General features: G+C 54.8%; 1 protein-coding gene across 1 annotated transcript in view; it reads left to right on the forward strand.

The window, feature by feature from the left end:
• Window positions 1–10,730: 10,730 nt before the first annotated feature.
• Window positions 10,731–21,123, forward strand: part of LOC138064146 (nucleolar protein 6-like) — a 40,764-nt gene continuing 30,371 nt past the window's right edge. The window contains exons 1-15 of the mRNA XM_068925410.1: window positions 10,731–10,757; window positions 10,912–11,124; window positions 11,739–11,855; window positions 12,144–12,323; window positions 12,964–13,132; window positions 13,952–14,086; window positions 14,230–14,393; window positions 14,767–14,887; window positions 15,759–15,817; window positions 16,000–16,101; window positions 17,189–17,304; window positions 17,750–17,927; window positions 18,358–18,480; window positions 19,052–19,200; window positions 20,003–20,078. Coding sequence (XP_068781511.1) covers window positions 10,752–10,757; window positions 10,912–11,124; window positions 11,739–11,855; window positions 12,144–12,323; window positions 12,964–13,132; window positions 13,952–14,086; window positions 14,230–14,393; window positions 14,767–14,887; window positions 15,759–15,817; window positions 16,000–16,101; window positions 17,189–17,304; window positions 17,750–17,927; window positions 18,358–18,480; window positions 19,052–19,200; window positions 20,003–20,078 — 1,908 coding nt within the window. The 5' untranslated portion in view covers window positions 10,731–10,751. The remainder of the gene's footprint in view (window positions 10,758–10,911; window positions 11,125–11,738; window positions 11,856–12,143; window positions 12,324–12,963; window positions 13,133–13,951; window positions 14,087–14,229; window positions 14,394–14,766; window positions 14,888–15,758; window positions 15,818–15,999; window positions 16,102–17,188; window positions 17,305–17,749; window positions 17,928–18,357; window positions 18,481–19,051; window positions 19,201–20,002; window positions 20,079–21,123) is intronic.

Genomic DNA, 21,123 nt, shown 5'->3' on the forward strand with positions numbered 1-21,123 from the left:
AATATTTGGCTGCAGGGAGATGCCAAGGGCTATTTCGGTGGGCTCACCATCCAGACACGGTGAACAAACCGTCGATGATAAAACCCCACACTGCTGCAAGAGGAAAGGGGTCAGAGCTTTACAGGCCCTTCCCCTTCCTCAGTTTCTCGGATTTTTGGAGGCTGCAGGTTATTTCTTAAAATAAAAATGAAGGAAAGGGCTTCTCCTCCTTGTTGCTATGTGTAAAACCCACAGCAACAGCAGGGAAATCAGACAAATTTGCTCTCTAGCCTGCCACAAAAAAACAAACCGGGAGCAACAGTAAAATAAAAACAATGACACAAAACAATCTATGCAAAAAGCAAATTGGTTATTTAAAAGGAGGCAGAACACTGCTAGCACATTACGAAATGTATGAACTTTCCATTAGTTCTCTCCGAGTAATTCAGGTCATCTCAGTTTTGAGATAAAGCGGACAGAGCCGCTGACTTTGGACAGTCCAAATCAGTCTCTCCCTCTCTGCCCCTGACCTAGATATACGGATTCTTTTAGTCTTCTTCAAATGTCTGACCTTTTAGGCTCTCCTGCATAAGCAGGAGCTCAGTACTCCGCCAAAGTGCAGCCCACCAAGGGAGGCTCAGGGTGTTGTACGACCCCATGAATCCAGGAGCTGGACATTTCCTCAAGCCCTTCAGCTGGTGATATTGCTTGCAGGGGTTTCCAAAGCCGATGCTTCAGCTAAGTGCAGAAAGATAAGGCTTAAAGAACCAGGTTATCGTCTGTCCAAGCAACAGATTATGACTGAGGCTCTTATTCGCTTATTCTAACAGGTGCCATGCTGCATTGCCTGGCCCGTCCCTGAACGCCGAGACCGTGTGGCCAAGAGATGAGCCATTTTAATGAGCCCAGAATGAACTTTTTTCCTCTGCTAGGCACAAGCACGGGATAAATGTTGTGAAATACAGCGGGAGAGCAGCATCCCAGCCATCATTATGGGGCGCTGGGTCCTTCTCAGCCTCCCCGTTCACCCTGTCACTGGAGGGGGGGACTCAGACTCCCAGTGGCTAAGTGACTGGGTCAAGGTCTCGTGGGAAATCTGTGCCAGAGCTGAGGGCTGGGCTTCAGCTCTATCTGGACGTTTTGTCTTTCTGTGACTGCCATGAACGTGCGGGTGCCTTGCTGAATTGTGAGGCAAAGCCCTCAGGGCTTCTGTTCAAAGATTCAACATCTGTAAGTATTTTCTTTACCTTTTTTTTTTTTACCTGGATGAAGTGACCCACTTTTTGGCCGTTGTGAAGACTGTTTGCCAGCTATGCTTTAATACAATATGGCCATACCTGGGATGGAGAATAAAACATTATGGGAGTGTTTTTTACCCTCATTTTATTTAGGTCTTCCCTCTGTACCCAATTGTTTTTGTCTGGGAGTTATGTATGCTTCTATCATGCAGGTATTTAATACTTTACAATCCAAAGCACTTGGAAGTACTTTAGCAACCAAAGAGAGTAACTGTCCAATCTACATGGAAATGCAGCTTTTTCTGAGGGCCACGAGGAGGATGGGGTGATGGGCTGCTCCTCCTCCATACCTAGCCCTGCACTGCCCGAGAGCATTTCCGTGGCAGCAGCAGGAGCCTGGAAAGGTCTTGGGGTGGGAAAAGGAGGTGTGGGGGGGAGTGGTGCAGCTGCAGCAGTGTGGAGGCAGTGCCAGCCGCATGGATGCTGTGCATCGCTGGGGTCCACAGGATGGCCTGACCTGCTTGGCAACCCCATCACTCCTCTGCCCACTTCCCGGCAAAGCTGCACCCGGTGCCCCGATGCATCCTCGGGTGGAAGCGGTTGGGAGCGAGGGTGGGTGTGTGCATGCACTCACGCACGTTGGCCCTGGGCTCTGCGGTCCTGGAGTGCGTGTCGCACGTGGCAGCAGTTTGAGCTGCACGCATGTTTCCGTCTCGGGCTCTCACATCCCCATCGGAGCGGCGGTGGCACAGCCCGTGCGCCGCTCACTGGGCTGGCAGCCAGGCAGCCTCTCCTTCCCCACGGGGGAGACGGTGGCAAGGAGGTTTCTGAGCTGCAGGAGAAACGCTGCGGTGGGTTGGGGTTTGGCGGCGCTTGGTTTTTTGGAAGCTCCCCTTGAACTGATGTTCTTGGGGAGAGGCAAGGCGGCCGCAGCTGGCAGCTGGGCTTGGAGCAGCTGCCCTCGCTCCTGGTGCAGCCAGTGCTCTGGGCAACCCTGCGCCTTGCCCATGTCCCCGCCGCCTCCTCTGCTAACTAAACAGGTTCAAAGGTCCAAGGCTGCCGGTGGGAGGTTGCCAAAGGCTTCGTGCTGGCTGCTTGAGCTGCTGCTGGCCTGGTATCTAGCGCTGTGTTTGCAAAGGGCTTTGGCAGAGCTGGACCAGGCTCTGGCCTGGGTGTAAACCTGGAGCCACACTTAGATGCACAAGGGCTCCCTCGAGCCCCGTTCATGCCCCAACCCACTCGGCTTTGCAAGGGGCTGGCAGGAGGGCAACGCTGGCTTGCTGCCACCTGAGTTTTGTCACGTTTATTTACCCGCCCACTAGTGGCGTGGTGCCACCTTGGCTGTGGCAGTGAGTAAAGCTGGGCACTTCCCAGCGGAGCGGGAGCAGAGAAATGATTTGCCTCAGCTCTGAGCTGCCCTTGCAGCCCCAGACCTTGCCAGGAAAGCCCAATGAAGAAGCAGAATTGGGCCCCCTCTCAAAATACTCGGAAACACCATCCACAAATCACTGCCAGGCCTTTCATTTTGCATAGCATAAAAGGATGGGGGGAAACAGAGTGGATAATAACAGTCCTCTTTCCCTTCTGCAAATTCCCTTTGCTAGGACCAGAGATCGCTGGCAGCGGTTCAGCACTGCTGCTGGCCCTCCTTGCACTCCCGGGAGAAAAGCAGGGCATCGCGGTTCTGGTGCTGCGTGAGGGTCTGCTCTGCCAGCATGGATGAACCAAGTGTGAAATGAATGGCAACAAAAGCAGCGCACTGGGGAGGGGAGGAAATTCAGCTCCAGCCCGTCGGTCCCACCAGCCTGTAAATATGGGGCGTGGGGAAAGTGGTAGGAAACAAAATGAAACAGCTACATGCAGGAGGGTTGAATTACCCTTGAATTGCAGAAGATGGATCTCAGAAACAAATGCCATTTCCTGGAGGGGTGGGTGAAAGTGGCTGCAGTGGCTGCAACACCCAGTGACACTTGGATCCTGCAGTGAACTTGGGGCTTGTCTCACCCTTCCATATACCTCCATTTCTCATTTGTCTCTCTTTCAGAGACATGAAGAGGGACCTGTGTGCACAGAAGCTGCCTCCTCTTCATATAACCAGCCTGACAAAAGCTATGCTCTCTCCTCACAGCCCTCACCAACATCGGTTCTCTCAGTGATTTGCAAATCTGATGACCCTCAGCACGAAGAGGGAGCCCAGGGCTGCAGGCAGGCTGCAGTGCCACGCTGCAGGAGAGCCATGCCGTGGGACCGAACCTGCTGCCATCCCTGCTTTCTGGCACGGGGCGGCTTGCAGCCCGTCTGTCCCTGCCGGGGCTCTGCTAGAACCACGGGTGCCTCTGTGTCCCTCCGGCCCCTGTGCCATGGGCTGCTCATCCTCCCCCAGTTGTGGAGTCCCATGCAACGATTTCCCAGGTGTGTGGAGATCTGCAGGTGGAAAAAACCAGCAGTGGTGCTGTGCAGCTGAGGGATGCAAGGACAGCAGGGCAGCAGGGTTTGTAGGGGCGGGCAATAGCTTTTACCAGACCAAATGGATTAGGTGATAAAACAGAAAATTTCCAGGCTCAGACCTTTTGTATCGAGGTGACAGGAGGCAGCAACCCCCAAACTCAGTCCAGGCAAGAGGCACTGCTGGATCCTTCGTTGTAGCAGATCTCCACAGGTCTCCATCCTCAGCTGTGCCACCGTGGGGGGGCTGGTGCTGTGAGTGGGGTGGTGAGGGGACCCAGAACGGACCAGCCCTGGTCTCTGCAGCTGTGCTGCCGCCTCTGAGGAGATGGCATGTTGGCAGGGTGACAGGGACAAGCACCCGGGGCTGAGGTCTGGCAAGTTCCTAAAGCCCCTATATAGTGAAACCGTGGCCTTAGGTTAATGTAGATCTGTTAACTGCCTGGCTTGGGGGACGCGGTAATTGGCACCTGAAAAGCAGAGTGCTGTTAGCAGGATGCAGCTCAGGCCCTGCAGCACAGAGAGGGGAAAGGGTCTTGAGCACCAGCCGGGAGTGGTCAGAAGGAAGAAAAACAATGGGATGCAAAAGCAATGACCCCTCTGAGTCCCTGAGTCTTTTGTATCAGACTGAGTTTGAAGTGCAGTTCCCAGGCTTATGTTTTGCAAGTATTTTGTGGGTCTAGAGAATAGGAGTGGGAAGCCAGGGCTGGAGACATTATTTCATAGAAGATGTTTCTGTTACCAACTGGCTGAGCGGGGCTGTGTGACAGGAGGCTGTGTGCACCTGCGTAGTTTCTACGTGAGCACTAGTTGCCTGGAGCAATGGGATCTGGGTCCCGGTGGCTGAGAAGAGGTGTGCGTGGGGGCTGTTGCTGTTGCCCTGGGAAGGATTCTGGGGTTGGTTGTCTGTGGACACTTGCGTCATGTTCTGGGATTTGGGGTTAATTGTGTAGGACACAGCGTCAGGTGTTTGGGTAGCTTGGCCAAAGATGGGATCTATGAGACAGCACCCTGGGGACTGTGTATCATGGATTCTTTAGTGTAATTTAAATATTTTCATGGAAGTATTTGTGTGGTTTGGGGGGAATTTTTGTCATTTGTAAGATGCGATTGTCGTATATTGACTACAGTGTCTGCATAGCTGATGTTGATGTAGGATTTCCCCAGGGATGGTGTGACGGAGGGGCAGACGGCATGACAGCGAGGAGGGATACCAGTTCCCTGTCCGTTGGTGTGTCTCTGTACGGCACAAGCTCAGGGACGTCATGCCAGGTGGTTCAAGAAGATGTTGGCATGCTGAGTTTGGCGATACTGTGAGGATGAAGTGGATGAGTTTCCTGAGAGATGTAGTCTGGATCCAAGCGTTGGTCCTGTCCAAAGCTTTCGCGTGAAGGACTGCGTGTGAATGGGATGGTCACACCCGTGGTAGCAAAGAGGAGGCTGATAGGGAAAATGGCTTATCCTGTATAACTTGTGGGGAGGATGTCATGGTTCAGACTTACATTTCAAGAGGCAGAGGGACTGGGAATGGTTTCTGTGAGTCTTGATAAGCCTTTACTGAAGGTATTATGGTTGGAGAGGAAGGGTATGTCAGGATTTCCCTGCCTGCAGATCCTGAGGAGCATGTAAAAAGCCTCAGGACTGGAGAATCGGGAACAGTAATCACGTTAGGGAAATGAAGTCTCCCTTGGGTGCCTTGTAAGTCCCTAGAGTGAGGTAGTTGACTGAGAGCACCTGAAGCCATCTGCGCAGCTGAGGATTTTCATCACTTCTCCCCGATTGGTCACTGGTGGCCAGACCTTGGACCTGTCTAGCTTTTCTTTCTGTGAGAAAGAAATAGGAGGCTGTGGCAGTTGTGCTTACTGGTTATTGCAGCGTTGACTCTTTCCCTGAGAAGAGCCCAGATGATCGTCTGCAGTGCGACCACTGGATGTCGTTTGGGGGACGTCGTTTTGTCTGGGAGCTGGTGAGAAACCACCTAGGAATGGCTTTGCCTCAGCTGTAAAAAACGCATTCTTTGAGGTGGCGTCAGAGACAGGATTCCTCTAATTCCCCGGAGGTTTCTGTGTGGTCGGGCTGCTTCTCCAGGCAGAAGCACGAGCCTTGCGGAGGGCAGGTGGCCCAGGCCGGGGATGTTTGGGTGAGGTGTAATAGTGGATAGCCCAGCGCTGTCTTTGGGAGGGCCAAACATGGGGTGTGGAATAGTATAAACTACTTTTTTATTAGTACTATCCGTCTTTTAAGACAGCATATAATTAATGATTTAGTGGGTGCCAAAACACTTTATTAAATGAGCAGTTATGGGAAACACATCATTTGCCCTTCCCAGCGCGCGCCTGCTCCCGCCGGGGCTGGCAGCAGCCAGGGCGCGGGGTGGCCCGGGGCAGGCCCTGGGCAGAGCTGGCATCTGCCCAGCCCGGCTGGGCGAGTGCACGCCTGCCCGTAGGGGTGTGTGCATGCGGGTGTGCATGTGTGCATTTGTGAGTACGCCTGTATGTATGTGTATGTTTGTGCGTGTGCGTGTTCATGGGTGTGTGTATGTATGTGTTCATGTGCATGTATAGGTGTGTGTATGCGCGCGTATAGTTATGTGCACATGTGAGTATAGGTATGTATTTGTGTGTGCATATGTGTAGATGTGTGCATGCAGGTATATTTTTGCATGTGTGTGTGGGTATGTGTATATATGCGTGCACATGTATGTGGGTGCACGTGCTGATGTATATGTGTGCATTTCCGTGTGTGTGTGTGTGTGTATGGGTAAATGTATACACATGAGTGGGTATATGTATGCATGTGTGTGTACATGGATGTCCGTGTGTATGCGTGTATGTGCATGCATATGTGTGCAGACGTGCGTGCATGTGCGTATATGTGTGTGCCTGTGCCACCTTATGGGGGCCGCGCACGCCGCTGGCTGTGCCGTGGGAGCGCCGGGAGCGATGTGCTGCGAGCCAGCGGCGACGGCATGGGAGGCCGGCGGGCTCCAGGCGCTGCCCTTGCTCAGCCCGTGCCGGGCCGGCCCCGAACCCATCCTCCGCCGTGGCCGCGCTGTTCCCATGCTGGGGCCGTTGGGGGAAGCAGGCAAAATGCTGATGGGGCCCTCCTAGCCCCAAACTAGTTTTACCGGCCTTTCTAAAAATCCTGAGCAGGGTTGTAATTACACTCGCGCAACTCAGCGGGGAGCCCGGCATTGCACATGTGCCTGCACCCCGGAAGCGGGTTTCGGGAGCAGGGACGGGGCGAGATGACCCTGGGGACTGAGGAGAGGAGCTCAGCCGGTGCCTGGGCACGGCCCGTTCGGGACGCGGGAGGGAAAACTGGCCGGGAGTTAACCGTCTGTGCTAACTGGAAGTCATCTTTTTCAAGTCATCTCGGCATCCGAGGCAGCGCGGGGAGAAGGTGCTTCCCTTGCAAAGCAGGAGCCGTCCCCTCTGTGGGAGCCCGGTCCTGGCGCCTCCGTGCCTTGCCAACGCGCTGCCCTGAGCAACCGCGCTGAGTGACGTCCGAGCGCTGAGCCGAGTCCCCAGCGAGGCTTCGCTCCCACTCCTGCTGCCGCAGCACCGCCGGCTCCGCAGGCGGGGAAACTGAGGCACGGGACACTGCCCACCGTTAGCGATGCTGCAAAGCTGCCCAAGCAGCCAAAAGCGGCCGGAAGGAGATCTGAAACTCTGGATTTTGTCAGGGAGCGAGTGGTAGGAAACTCTGCTGGTATTCAGAAAAATTAGCCCTTCAAAATACGTTGAGCCGGAGAGCTGAAATGTCCCATGTCGCCTTTGTGCACAGCTCGGCTGCCCTGCCGTCCTCAGACTGATCTTTTGCCCTTTCTATTTCTCTTTTTCCCCTCTTAGACCTTATTCTCAATGCAGTTTGGGGATGGGACAGGCGGCAAGGGGCATCCAGGGGTAGCCTGCGGACCGAGAGTTAAATTCGGCACCGCGCATTCAACATAAAGGGAAACGCCGCCCATGTCCAAGGGAGGTTTGCACAGCAACAGAAACAGGGACCGCAGCCTGGGTTTAGCAGTGAGGGCCCGGGTCAACAGATGGCTTCAGCAGCCTAAATGCCACTGAAAATTGGCCGTGAAACCCCAGGCCCCGGCTGTGCGGTGGGCAGTTAAATGTCCACTCGTGCTTCGCGGCATCAGGGATCTGCGGGAAGTGAGGTACGGCGGCGCTGCGGTGGGTTCGGCTGTGAGCGCTCCTCCCGTGCACCAGCCGTCGTCGCACTCGGCATCAGGGAGAAAATGTGCTGCGAATCTTCCCGCCTGCGGTCTCTCTTCCTCCCTCCTTCTCTTTTCTTCCTTTTCATGAGTTTGCCTCTCCTCTCCTTGCTCCGTTTGCTAGAATGAGCTATGTTAAACAGCTGATGTTAACGCTGAGGTCTCTCTAAAGTCAACACCATCACCGGATTAAGAGGGGCTGGGAAATTCTCCCATTTCATTTACGGTTTCAGGCTTGTCAGCAGGCTCGAGCAGACATTGTTGTATGAACATACACTCATTCGTATACAGGAATCAGTGCTTATGTGAACTGTATGTAAAAACTGATATTTATTAAGCCGGCCATATGATTATAAACAAGCCGGATTTGGCCAAGTTGCCCTGTGTTAGACATACAGCTCAGCCCGACTCACTCGCTCTCTGAACTCTTACACTTATTCTTAATACAGCAGCGGTAGATAGTTGGTCTTCCACCCTCTCTCACGAAACGCCTACACACTTGCTCTGTCAGATATCCTACTTAAAGCATTCTCACAATTCAGGATAAAACCTTAACTGATGGTTGCAGGCGTTCAGGGAGAAGAATTTGCATCTGATCTGAAGATGATAAACTTCCAAGCTGGGATTGCCACCCCCAGAACAGAGTCGTCCTAACGAGGGATGGTGCCACTGGAGTTGCAACATCCCTATTTGACAGCGATGCCAGGCAAGGCACAGAGAAATGAATTAAACTGTCTGTGGTTATCCAAACAGTAGCTGAAGAGCTGGAGGCAGAACTAAAATGATCTGAGTCCCAAATCTGTGGCCTTTCACTGGGGGACACACATAAGACGGGCTTTCGTATACCCCAACAACCCAAATCTGGTTCGATCTGGGGTTTGGAATTTTTTTCTGTAAAAGCACCATTTTTTAGGGAATATTTCTCCCGCTCCAGTAATCCGCCTGTGCGCTGCAGCCAGGTCAGCCCGGCTCCCGCTGCCTGTTGCAGCCCCAATGGGAGTTTGCCAGGTCAAGGCAGGCTGCTGCAGTTTTTGCCTTGTGCTCTCTGCAGGTTGCGTAGGGGATGTCCGCACCAATTAATCACGAAACGCCGGACGCCGGTCCTGCAGAGCGCAGGCAGGTCGTGCTGCCCAGCATCAAACTGGCAGCGCTGCCTACAGCCCGGCTAGTTTGGTAAATCTATTTTCTAAGCGTGGGAAATAATTCTGTGCCGTCACTGTATTTTAAAATCTTCAGGTGTACTTTGTAGAATAACCCAGGTTGTTCAAAACTCCTCGCACCGGGAGAGGCGTGCAGCTCCAGCGCTGAAGCGGCTGAGCCCGTGCGGCTGCGAGCGGGCTGGCCGTGCAGCCTCCCCCCGAAGCAGGGCACCGCTGTCGGCCCCACTTCACAGAGGGAGAGGCGAGATGATCTTCCCGCCGTCCGACGTGGCCGAGCAGCGGAGGAAGGCCGGGCCGCGTGAATCTTGACGTGGTTTTGAACGGGGGTTGCTCAGGTCAAACTGTTACGGTGGCTTCTGCTCCAGATTACTGGAAAGAGCCAGTTCTCCAGACCCGGTTCAGCTGTTTCCTAGAATAATGTGTATTGTGCAAACGGCAGCTCATTTTGCCAGATGTTTATGTACATTTGACAGCTGGTGACTTTGGCACCATCTTCTCCAAGCCCAGCTGACGGCCTTGTTATCCACCTAACGCCTAGACCCAAATGGCCCCAAATTTTCCCGTTGATCATAGCAAGAAGTCATACTGGATCAAAAATCTGAGTCAGGTATGTTTATTACACCCTGATGTTCATTTTCCCCTGATAATCCGCCTCCCCAGTTATTTTAAGGTCCCTTTTGTTTCTTGTGAACGGGCTGTGAAATATTTTGGGCGGTTTACGTCAGGGTCTCCCGGAGGAAGCGCAGATGCAGCCAGGACCAGTGGCTCAGACCAGCCCCAGGCGGAGAGGGGCAGGTAGCCTGGGGAAGCCGGTCCGCGGGGCCAACGCGCGGCCGGGCCCGGAGCGTTAAACCAAACCACGCTGGGCTCCCTCCGGCATGGCGTTTTGGGGGGCGGGAGTGTCGGCTTGTTAAATCCAGGAGTGAAAGGTTGCTCATTTGGGCTATTCCCCTTTTACCTCAGCACCGTGGGACTCTGGGTTTGGGGGACACTGGGGCTGTGGGGGATCCTGGGGCTGGCGGGCACTGGGACTGGGGGGATACTGCGGCTGGAGGACACTGGGACTGGGGGACACTGGGACTGCAGGGCACTGGGGGCTGGGGGCACTGGGGCTGGGGGGCATTGGGACTAGGGGGACACTGGGGCTGGGGGATACTGGAACCGGGGCCAGTGGGAGTGGGGGGACACTGGGGCTGTGGGTACTGGGACTAGGGATGCTGGGATAGTGGGACTGGGGGACACTGGGCCTATGGGTCCTGGGCCTGGGGGGCAGTGGGACTGGAGGACATTGGGGCTGGGAAACACTGGGGCAGTGGATACTGGGACTGGGGGTACTGGGCTGGTGGACAGTGGGGCTGTGGGCACTGGGACTGGGGGGCAGTGACATCCCACCCCGACCCGGGAGTCACCCCACAGCTTGGGGTGGGGGGGAAGCAGTTGCCGTAAATCAACCGTTGCACCACCGCCCCCCCCACGCTTTCCGGCACTTCGTGCCGCAAAGCAAGGCAGCCAGCCTCGCTCCTCTCTCAAGCAAGCTTGGCTGGGGTGAGGGCGGGCCGGGGAGGCGGGGCGGAGCCCGCGCGACCAATTGGAGACCGAAAGCTGGCGGGTGCAGCCAATGGAGAGCGGCGCGCCGCTGCCAGCAGGGTTAGCGGCGCCCCACGCGGTGCGGGGTTGGTTACCCACGTGTGCGCGGCAGCGGCGACCATGGCGGTGAGGCAGCGGCAGCGGCGGGCGGGACCGGACCGGACCGGACCGGACCGGACCGGACCGGACCGGGGAGGGGGGCGGCGGCACCGCTGGCGCGGCAGGGCCCAGCTCTCCCACCTTCCCCGAAGGTGGCGAACGCGGTGTCTGTGCCTTGCAGGGCGCGGGCGGCCCGGAGGGAGCCGAGGCGGCGGCCGGGGGGCAGCGCAGCGCGGGCGGCCCGGGCCGGGGCAGGAAGCGGCCTACGGCAGCCGGGCTCCTGCAGCCGGCGAAGCTGAGCCGCGCCGAGCTCTACAAGCCGCCGACGAGCGAGGAGCTGCAGCAGCTCAAGGAGACCGAGGACCTCTTCCACTCCAGCCTCCTCCGCCTGCAGGTCAGCCGGGCCGCCCCGGGGCTGGGTAGCATCGTCGAGGGCGTCTGGCCCCTGCCTGTCGCCAGCGCCGGTTTCCGGGTGGGAAGGGGAGGGTTTGGGTTCCGTCCTGTGAACGCGAGCTGCCGCGGTTGGGTGGGAGGTCAGGCCGGTGGCTAAATAGCTCCTTCCACTTGTGCCTGCGAGGGGCGGTTTTGACCTCCTGACTGTTTGCTTGCTGGTTTTGGTGGCGAGGTCTCTAGGGCCCGGTTGCTGATGTGAGCCCTGCAAGGTGTTTTCCTGTGGCTGGTGCCCTGTCATTTGAAAAAGCTTTCTGAGGGCAAGGCCTGCGTGAATCCCGCCAGTTCTGTCCTAGCTGGGCCTCACGCAGGAGCCAGCAAGATAGAGTTTGTTCCCGGTTCGGTGCTCCTCAGGGGATGGCAGCAGCTGTGTTATCCCTCTGCCTGTGGGCCAGCAGAACTCCTAGCTCTGAGCAGAGTTTATGGAGGGGCTCAGGTCTTGCCTAGCTTGCTGGCCTCTTCACCAGGCTCATGCGTGGTGCTGGAGGGCAAGGGAAAGGGCAGGAGCGGTTTCCAACATTGCAGCTGCTTTTCGCAGTCTCCCCTTTCTCCCTGTAGATTGAAGAGCTTCTGAAGGAGGTGACACTGAAGGAGACAAAGAAGAAGAGGATTGATGCCTTCCTCCATGAAATCAATACCCTGTTGAGCTCCATCCCGGAGACCTCAGAAACTGATGTATGTCCCAGAAGGGTGCAGGAGGTGGCAAGGCCTCTGTGTGGAGCAAGCTCTGCTGATGACAAGCTGTTTCTGTGCAGGCTGAACTCCCTGTGGAATATCTTCCTTAGGAACTGGAAAAATAATAGCTTGATTTGAGTTGTGTGGGGAGAGGGATGCTCCATCTCTAACCCCAGGTCCACGCTCCTGCCAGCTCAAAGGAGCGTTGTATGGGAAGAGGGGTCTTGGTCTCCCTGTGGCTGCTGTTGATGATGCTAAGAGCTTTTCATGTGCCCTGTCTGTTCCCAGCTCACCGACCAGGCCTGGCTCCCCAAAGGCGTGAAGGTCCCATTCCTGCAGGTGCCGTTCAATGTGAAGGGGAGGTTCCGGTTTCTGCCCCCAGCCGAGCTGAAGGTGGTGGGCAGCTACCTGCTGGGCACCTGCATTAAGCCAGAGATCAATGTGGATGTGGCGGTGACCATGCCGCGGGTGAGTGTGGCCCTACCTGCTCCTGAGTAGCCTGCGGCCTGGCTGAGCCCCATCCTCTCTTATCCTCTGCGCCCACTGTCCCGGTTGCTCGATTCCCAAGCAAGGCCGCAGCATCTGGATGCGCAGCGTGACAGCCCCTACAAGGAGCTAGGGAGCACAGTCTCCCCGCTTGCTAGATCAGACCTTTCTGCTGCTTTGATTTCAGTTTCTTGTGAGGGTCTTCATTCTCTTTGAACTGAACGTTTTCCATGATGCCAGGATGCTGCCCGACTTCATATCCCTTTGCACAATCTGCCCCTGCTCCCAGGCCTGTGTTGAAGGGCGAGTGATGTTCATAGGCTGTTATCCCTGCAGAGCTCCCTCCTCCTGCTGTCCAGACTTGCTGAGCCTGATGCATAATGGGGTTTGAGATAAAGTATCATAGAGGATAAAGTCCTATTTGGCTGAATAGCTCTATGTCCTGTGATTGTAGCACCTGATGAGCGCTTTGGGCTGGCTCATTGCTCCTTGGGGCTGTCTTGCTGGGAGTAGCTGCATGTCTGAAATTGGGATATTTGTGGGGTCGGAGAGAGCTGAAGGTGGTGCAGTGCCTCAGACTGAACTGGGCTCCTCAAGAGCTCCACCTTTCCCTTCTGCCCAGGAAATCTTCCAGGACAAAGACAACCTGAACCAGCGCTACCACCGGAAGAGAGCTCTGTACCTCGCTCACATTGCCCATCACTTCTCCAAGGAGAAGCTCTTTGGCAGCGTGACGTTTGCCTACATGAATAGCAACCATCTCAAGCCCATCCTGCTCTTGAGGCCGCAAGGTAGCACCTGAACCTTGCTCTGGTAGGGGGCTGTGAGTTGGCATCTTCTGTCTTAGCTGGAGAGTGGGGGGGGCAGGTCTCGTACTGTGTAACGGGCCCTTTGGCTAGGGAAAGGGGTCAGTTTAGAGCTGTTGTTGCAGTTGGTGATAAATTTTGAAGCTTCAGTGCTTCTGTTTTTCCTGCCGTTCCACATGCAATCCTATCCTCGTGCTGCTTCTCCCTCCTCTGGCTCCTCATCCCCCTCTGCAGCTCTGCTGGGCTCCCCAGCCGTTGCTGGCTGGTCTGGCTTATGGGTATTTCATGGAGTAAAGCAGACCCTACGAAAATGCTGCTGTGTTTAAGCACTACCCCTCCTCTCTGTTTTCCCAGTCCCTGCTCCCTGCTGTCCCCTTGCCTTCCTAAGGCAGCTGTGCACTGGCTGGCTCTTCCCCGCAACAGTGCGGGACATGTGAACTGCCGGGTGCTGCTTATTGTTTCCGCAGAGCAGAGGTGGTGGCACGTTTGGGTCCAAGATAGGCAGTGAGGTGAGGATGGGTGGGAGGGTGCAGGGTGAGGGTGCTGGGGGGAGCAAATGGGCACCTGGCTGGCCAGTGGGAATGGAGGAAGACAGGACTGGGGACAGGAGCAGTGTGAACTCTGGGTTATTATCAGTTCTGGGATGTGATCAATCTCTGCTCTGAGATGATTTGTACCACTGCTGAGCTTAGCTGGGAAGGAGCATTTCCCTTTCTCCGAGATGAGAATGCTTCCTGTCTTCTCAAGTAGTCTCTGGGTCTTTGATATTTCTTCTTCCTGCGCTTCTATACCTGGTGCTTCCAGGCAAAGATGAGAAGCTGGTTACTGTCCGACTCCATGCCTGTCCTGCCCCGGGTTTCTTCAAGCCAAGCCGCTTCTATCCTAGCAAGAACAATGTTCGGACAGCCTGGTTCATGGAACAGAGCACCTCCAAAGAAGGTAGGACTGGGGCTGGGAGAACGCAAGGCTGCGCGGCTCAGCCGAAGCCTGCACCTTGTGCAGGGAGCTGGGTTCTGTGAGGCTGTTTTTTGTGAATTGGAGGTTTGTGGTGGGGTCCAACATGTTGTCATATCCCCATACAGGAGCCCTGGAGCCCCCAACCCCTCACTACAACAACTCCATCCTCTGTGACACGGTGCTGCTGAGCCACCTGCATTTCTTGTCCAGTGTGGCCACTGACTTCCCGGGCATGAAGGACGGGCTGGCCCTTCTCAAAGTTTGGCTGCACCAGCGGCAGCTCAGCAAGGTATGCTCTGTGCTGGGGGACGAGGCAGGCTCTGCTCATGTGGCTAATCTGGCCTTGGTCTGTTCGCCTCCCTTCTTATAGGTGGAAAGGTGATGGTTTGGCTCTTGTGGGTTATGTGGTTGGCTTGGGATTCTGATTTGAGCTGAGTTAGGTTTCAAGGAGTTCCATCTTACCCCGTGGACTGTAATGGGTCTGGACACTTGTGCTTCTTTGAGATCCCAGGAGTGATGCAGTGTTTTGGGAACTCATCCGTTTCCGGCTCTGGGACCGCCCTGCTGGTGATGACTGGCCAGGAACAGCTGTGTGGGGTGAGCACTGGGGCTTGCGGTGCCTCGCTGAGTTCACCCTGACTCAACTGTCTCTGGTTTTGCAGGGTTTAGGCTGTTTCAATGGCTTCTTGGCCTCTATGCTGGTTGCCTATCTGCTGACGAAACGCAAGATTGTTAAGATGATGAGTGGGTACCAGGTGCTGAGGAACATCCTGCAGTTCCTGGGTGAGTTTCCAGAGGTGTCTGTGGGCAGGGAGAGGCTGATGTCAGCAGTATCTCTGCACGAAGCTGGTCCTTAACCTCTGCAGGCAGGGGTCTGTGAGTGGGGAGCTGGAGGACCAGCCGGGGCTGCCCTCGTAGGATCACCTTGTGCAGCTATGAGCCAGCTGACAAGAGCTCTATCCTACCTCTGAAAAGGGAGAATAGGAAAGTTACCAGACAGGGTAATTTCCAGGGGCAGAAAGGGAAGTTATTTTGGCATTGTTTCTCTGCTGGCGCCAAGAATGGGCCCAGCTGTCCTGAGTAGAGTATCCCTCCCTGGTGAGAGATGAAATCTCCCTTCTTTCTCGGTATCAAAACAAAAAATTGTTGCGATACTATGAAATATATTCAGAAGGACTCTAGGGGAAGCTGGGACCCTTTCCCTCCCCTGCCAGCCCTACTCGCTTCCTACTGATTTGCTCTTTTCAGCACGTGGCAGTGGGTAAAGCCTGTCCCCTGGGGTTGATTCACTGTTGGAGTCTTTGGTGCCTAGGGCTGCTGGACCACTGCCTTCTTCCCCATCCCTCAGTGTGGGACACGTGGGCTCAGCTCTTGGCCGGAATGGGGTGAAGGGAAAAGGAATCATGGCTTTTCTCCCCTTAATGGTGGAGTGGAGAGGGTCCATGGATGGGAAAGGACAGGAGGAGATGAGGCAGCAGAGTGGGGATGGATGGAGTGGCTTGGTGCGAGATGGGTAGGCCACAGCACAGGGTACAGGCCAGCATCATGTTTTACCATTGTTTAGTGTTGTCAGACTGCCACGTGGCAGTACCACCCTCACCAGTGGGGAAGATGTGGATGACAGCGTGACTTGTTCCTTCCTCTCTGTCCACAGCCACCACAGACCTGAGTGTGACGGGGATAAGCCTAGCGAAGGAGACGGATGCCTCTCTGGTAAGCAACCATCTGAGGAGGGCTTGTGCCCGTGTTTCACTGTCAGCTGTGCTGCTGATGCTGTGGGGCTGCCCAGTCAGGGATGTGTCCTGGGGCCTGGTCATTGTTTTAGGGACTTGGGGTGGTGGTGTCTTGGCGTCTGTGCTGCGCTGTGGCGCTAAGGACCGCGTTTACTCTTGCAGCCTTCTCTGGCCGACTTCCACCAGGCTTTTGAAGTAGTTTTTGTGGATCCCTCTGGGCTGGTGAACCTCTGCGCTGATATGACTGCTAGCAAATACCACCAGGTACTGGCAAACTGTGAAGGCATCCTAAGATGCTGTTTTAGGATCCAGGACCAAAGAGAGCGCTCTCCTTTCCTATACTCACTTGCAATACAAGGCTCTTTTGCTAACAAACTGCTGGTTTCTGTTAAAGAGCTGCTGAGTCCCATGGCCTGGGGCGGCTGTATGTCCGTGGTGTGGATGATGCAGTCCTGCCCTGTCAGCTGGCTTCTGAAGCTGACTTTACAGAGGTTACGCACTAGCCTTCTGTCGTGTGTACCGAGTTCTTGGGACAAAGGAAATGTCCTTGTGTGTTCTTTTATTATTATTATTATTATTGTTATTATTTTCTTTTAAAAAAAAAAACCTTATTCAATTCTTATGTTAATAATAGAAAGCCTCATGCCAGAAAACAACCTCGTCAGCTGTGTGTCAGCACCCTGAGGGGACAGCGGGGCTGCAGGGGCAAGAGGGGAGGGAAGGTGATGAGGCGCACTACTGCCTAATGTGCTTCCGTCACTGAAGTGAGCCAAGGCAAGCGGAGGGTGGTTAGACGTTTCAGAGAAGGATGTTGGATGTGGGGAGGCAGTTCAGTGCTGCTTTTTTAAGCCTTTAACGAACACCCCCAGCTCTGAAGCTTAGAAGGGAATTTTAAGATTTGGATTTAGTGCCACCTTACCTTTCCTGCTTGTAAGATGGAGGGAAGCTGTTTTCTTCTACGTAGGCATCTCTGGGTGAAGCCAAACAGCTGCTTAACATTGACATTCCTGGCAGGAAATTCCTGGTAGGAATGTCAGGGAGGGTATAGAGGGGCCATATAGCTGGCAGCAAGCACCGTTGATCGCTCCACTCCATGCTGAGGATGGAGGCTGCCTAGGATTGGTGTCTGCTGGTGACCATGGAGCTGGGGTGGCCATGGTTGACTGAGGACTGTTGGTGACTGATGCTGGAAGGATTTGCTTTCCACTTCTAGAGCCACATGAGCTCTAGAGGACCCTGCTTGAGCAGGGAGGTTGGACTAGATGATCTCCAGAGGTCCCTTCCAACCTAAACCATTCTGTGATTCTTCCCTCCTGTTCATGCCTTTGGTCTGTGTTGTCTCCTTGTCCAGGTCCAGTTTGAAGCCAAGTGTTCCATGGAAATTTTGGACGATAGTACTGTGGATGGCTTCCAGGTGCTGCTCATGACTGCAAAGCCTATGCTTAGAGCCTTTGACCACGTCTTCCAGTGAGTGTCCTTGTGCCGGTGGGGTGATGCTGAGTGAGTCTGTTCAGAAAGGAGTGGGCTGCTTCTAGTTTTGGACCAGGGTGGATATGGGATGTGCCTGGTGGGAAATGGCCCTGATAGCTCTGCGATAGACACTGGTGCTTCTTGCATTTGGCCCTTCCACTTTTATTGCCTGGACACTCTCTCAGGAGGAGGTGGGCTTCTGCCAGTGCTTTGGTCTGCAAGGAGTGATGACCGTCCCAAGAGCCAGGATTTCCCAAGGTACATCCTGAGAGAGGTGGGGATCCTGTCCTCACAGTGGTGTAATGCGGTGCTTCTTCTCATAGCCGTCATCCTGGGCCAGGGAGTCTCTGCTCCTCACTTTATCCATCCTCCAGCATCTTTCTCAGGAGAGATATGGTGGAGGATGCGGAGGGGAGCCTGACTGGCTACTCTCCTTCTTTAGCCTGAAGCATGTCTCCAAGCTGCAAAGTGCCTGCAAGAAGATGCAGCTGCTGAATGAGCTGATGGATCGAGGCGGGAACTACCTGGCCGCAGCCCTTCCGTTCGTTGTGTCGCTGCTGTCCCGTGGGCTGGCTGGGAGAGCAGTGCTGGTGGCTCACTCCTTGCCCCAGACCCCTGAGGTAACACACCTGGGCAAAGACTCTGCTTGATGTCGCGTTCCCCGCTGTGCTTGGGAGCTTGGGCATTCCTTGCAGCACTGCTGGGTGCAGGGAGGGGATCTTTGATCACTGCAGGATGGAAGGGGTCTGTCATCTGCATGGGGAGGACATACAGGACCTGAGGCCAGGGGACTTTGACTGGGGTGCTGGGTGCAGCCAGGAAGACTTAGTTTGGGCAGAAGTCCCTGCCCAGCACTGGGGCAGAGTGAAGACAACTGGCTTTCTCGTCAGGAAGACCTATTAAAAGAGGACTTCCCTGTCTGTGCCCATCTGGGCTCTTGAGAGTATGTCCTGCGCTGAAGGAGGTTTATCTAGTGGTCCGATATCCCAACAGATGCCACTCCAGCACAGTCATCTCTCTTTGTGCTTCATATTTCCTGTTTTTGCTCAGTGGCCCGTTGAAGCTGACCCCCCAAAACACAAAGACGTTGGGCCCCTGGCGTTTGGACTCCTGCTTGTCCCAGAGTTTGCTGCCAGTACGTTGGAGAAGGGACCGCAGGCCGATCGCCCTGAGGTAAGGAGAGCCTTCCTTGTCCAGGGGAGGGTGGTGGTGGTGGTTCGGGGGAAATTTATGCAGCTTGGCAATACCTGTCAGTGTCCTGCCATGCTTGATGCTGGGTGCCTGCCGTGGACAAAACTGTTCAGGGCTAAGGAACAGCAGCAGTGTGAGCAAGTGGCAGCGAGGGGACTGCTGAATGGCTCCTCGTGTCTTTGAGACATCTTGGTGAGGTGAGGGGAGTTAGAGGAAGGCCTCCAGGAGTGGGGAGGCCTCTTGGTCTGGTTGGGGAGATGGTTGGCCAAGCAAGCATAAGTAGGAGGGGAGGGAGATGTGATGGAAGCAGTGGGAGACACCCCCCCCCCCATATCCAAGCTTCTCATTGCTCCACCCGAGAAAGGTTCGGTGGGGCTGAGCCTGCATTCCTCTCCTGTTAACAGCCAGGCAGAAACTGGGCTGGGGAGCTGGAGTGGAGCAGGCACTGCGCTATGGCTGCAGATGGCTGTAGGAGTGACTGTCAGTCACAGGAGCGCTTCAGCTGGCCTGAGCTGTCACCTAGGGCCCTGGCACCACCGATATCTCTCTGCAGGCCCAGGACTTCCGGACCTTCTGGGGGGAGAAGTCCGAGCTGAGGCGGTTCCAGGACGGCACCATCTGTGAGGCAGTGGTGTGGGAGGCAAACACCGTGTGCCAGAAACGCCTCATTCCTGAGCAGATCGTCAGGCACCTCCTGTGGCTGTAAGTAGCTCTGAATAGAGCTAAATGGCAGCTGTGGCTGGGAGACCTACAGTTATGTGGGATCACTGCTGCTCTCCATGGCTTGTGCCGCATCTGTGGTGCCCGTGAGGTAAACCTGTTGTCAGATCCAGGTCTTGGGGGACTTTGTGGGCTGTTCCAGCTTTGTGAAGCGAGGAAGTCATTTCAGCTTTGTGGTCCGGATGCTCCTTGCCGCTTCCCAAGAGAATGTGGCAAGGGCAACCACGTGACATTGTAGCTTGCACTTGTGGTACTGCTAACAGCAAGGAGGCAGCGTGGTTCTGCCTTTACAGATGGATGTTGAGACACTCCTCATTGGCAGAGCTGAGAAGAAAAGCCATCTGGACTATACGGGATGTTTTATGAAATCCTATGAGACGCTGTAGTGGTTCACAAGGTTGGGTCTACCTAGAGCACTGGAAAACCTCCCTGTAGCAGTTGAGACCTACTGCCAAAAATGCAACCCTGTTGCAAAGAATAAGAGGGTTGCTTGGGCCTTTTTTATCCCTACTTGAGGAGAGTTTCTGGGAAGAATGGCTGTACGTGGGCAGCTTTAGCTTTGAATCCTGTGAAGCTGCATGAGTTGCTGTGTTGCTTTGGGTGGGTGGTCTGGGCACAGGAGGAATGTGCAAAGATCCTGACGTTCTCCACACCATGACTTTCCCATCGAGGAAGGCCTTCCTCGGGCTTGAACTGGCCCTTGCCTGTGGGTGCCGCAAGCAGTGTCAGGATGGTTGGGGTGATGTGTCCTAGCTCTAATGCTCTCTTGTCTTCCTTCACGTAGCCACGCAGACATTCCTGAATCCTCCATCTGTTACATGGGAGCGCTGCTGGAGTCTGTGATCAAGACTGGGCAAGAGGTACAGTTGCTTCCCCAATTCCAGATTTCTCTGTAGGTTTCTCAGGGAAGGGAGGTCTGGGAAGAGCTATGGGGAAGTAATTTTAGATTTGTGGTCCTGAGGCTCATAGCTGGTTCCCAAGAAGGGTTAGGAAAGTACTTGTCTGCAAACACTGAGGCAGCCAGTGCAGTGCTTTCCTTGGATCTGCTGAGCTTTTGTGGTACGCCAAAGCAGGGTGTCACACTTGAGACAGGATGCTAGTTTCTACTGCTTGTGATGTGGTGAGGTAGCATAACTTGCTGTGCATGCTAGCCTGCAGTGAGCAGAGCTGGTAAATCCCGTTGTCAGGGGGATGCTTTTTTTGGATACTGAGGAGCGTTTAGGAATCTAATCTCCACCAGTCCTTGAGGAACAGAGGAGAAACTTGCTCTTGTAGGCAGGGGTATCTGACCACACTCCTCCAGTGACTGTTGCTTCTGTACAAACAGCCCAGGGAAGCCTTCAGTGGTCAAGGGACTGAGAGAAGATGGACTCTAGAGTTGGGAAGCCTCTTACGGATTAGAGTTTGTTGTTCACAGCACACCCTGCAGAGGGTGCTGCTGCTCTGCTGTAGAATCCAGGCTGGTTGGATGTACGTAGCTTGATTCAGCTGCATCCGAGCAGTCAGTGCCTGCTTTTATTCCTCATTCAGGCTTTTCTGCTGTGCTTTCAGGGTCGGGGGAGCAGCAGGACAGCAGAAATTCTCCTTTCTGTGCATCTTAAATGCCCTCCCCAGGGCTCCCGAGATGCTCTGGATGTTTCCTCACCTTCCTTACTGTTTTTGCTATGCTTTGCAGCTTTACCACGGCTAAGGATGTAGTTTGAGCAGTTTCCTGTTAACTGCTGCCTCTGGTGGTATCGGTATGCAGAAGGGAGGCAGTAGCAGAGCTCTTGATCTCTTTCCCCCCTCCAAGTCACTCTTAACTTCTCCCTTTATAGGGAAGAGCAGTACAGCTCTTCGTGTTGCCATAGTGTTTTTACAGGAATTCATTTCACTTGCCACTTGATAAGCAGCCACTGGAATGCC

The sequence above is a fragment of the Struthio camelus genome, chromosome W (assembly GCF_040807025.1).
Source record: "Struthio camelus isolate bStrCam1 chromosome W, bStrCam1.hap1, whole genome shotgun sequence".
NCBI classification, from domain to species: Eukaryota; Metazoa; Chordata; class Aves; order Struthioniformes; family Struthionidae; genus Struthio; species Struthio camelus.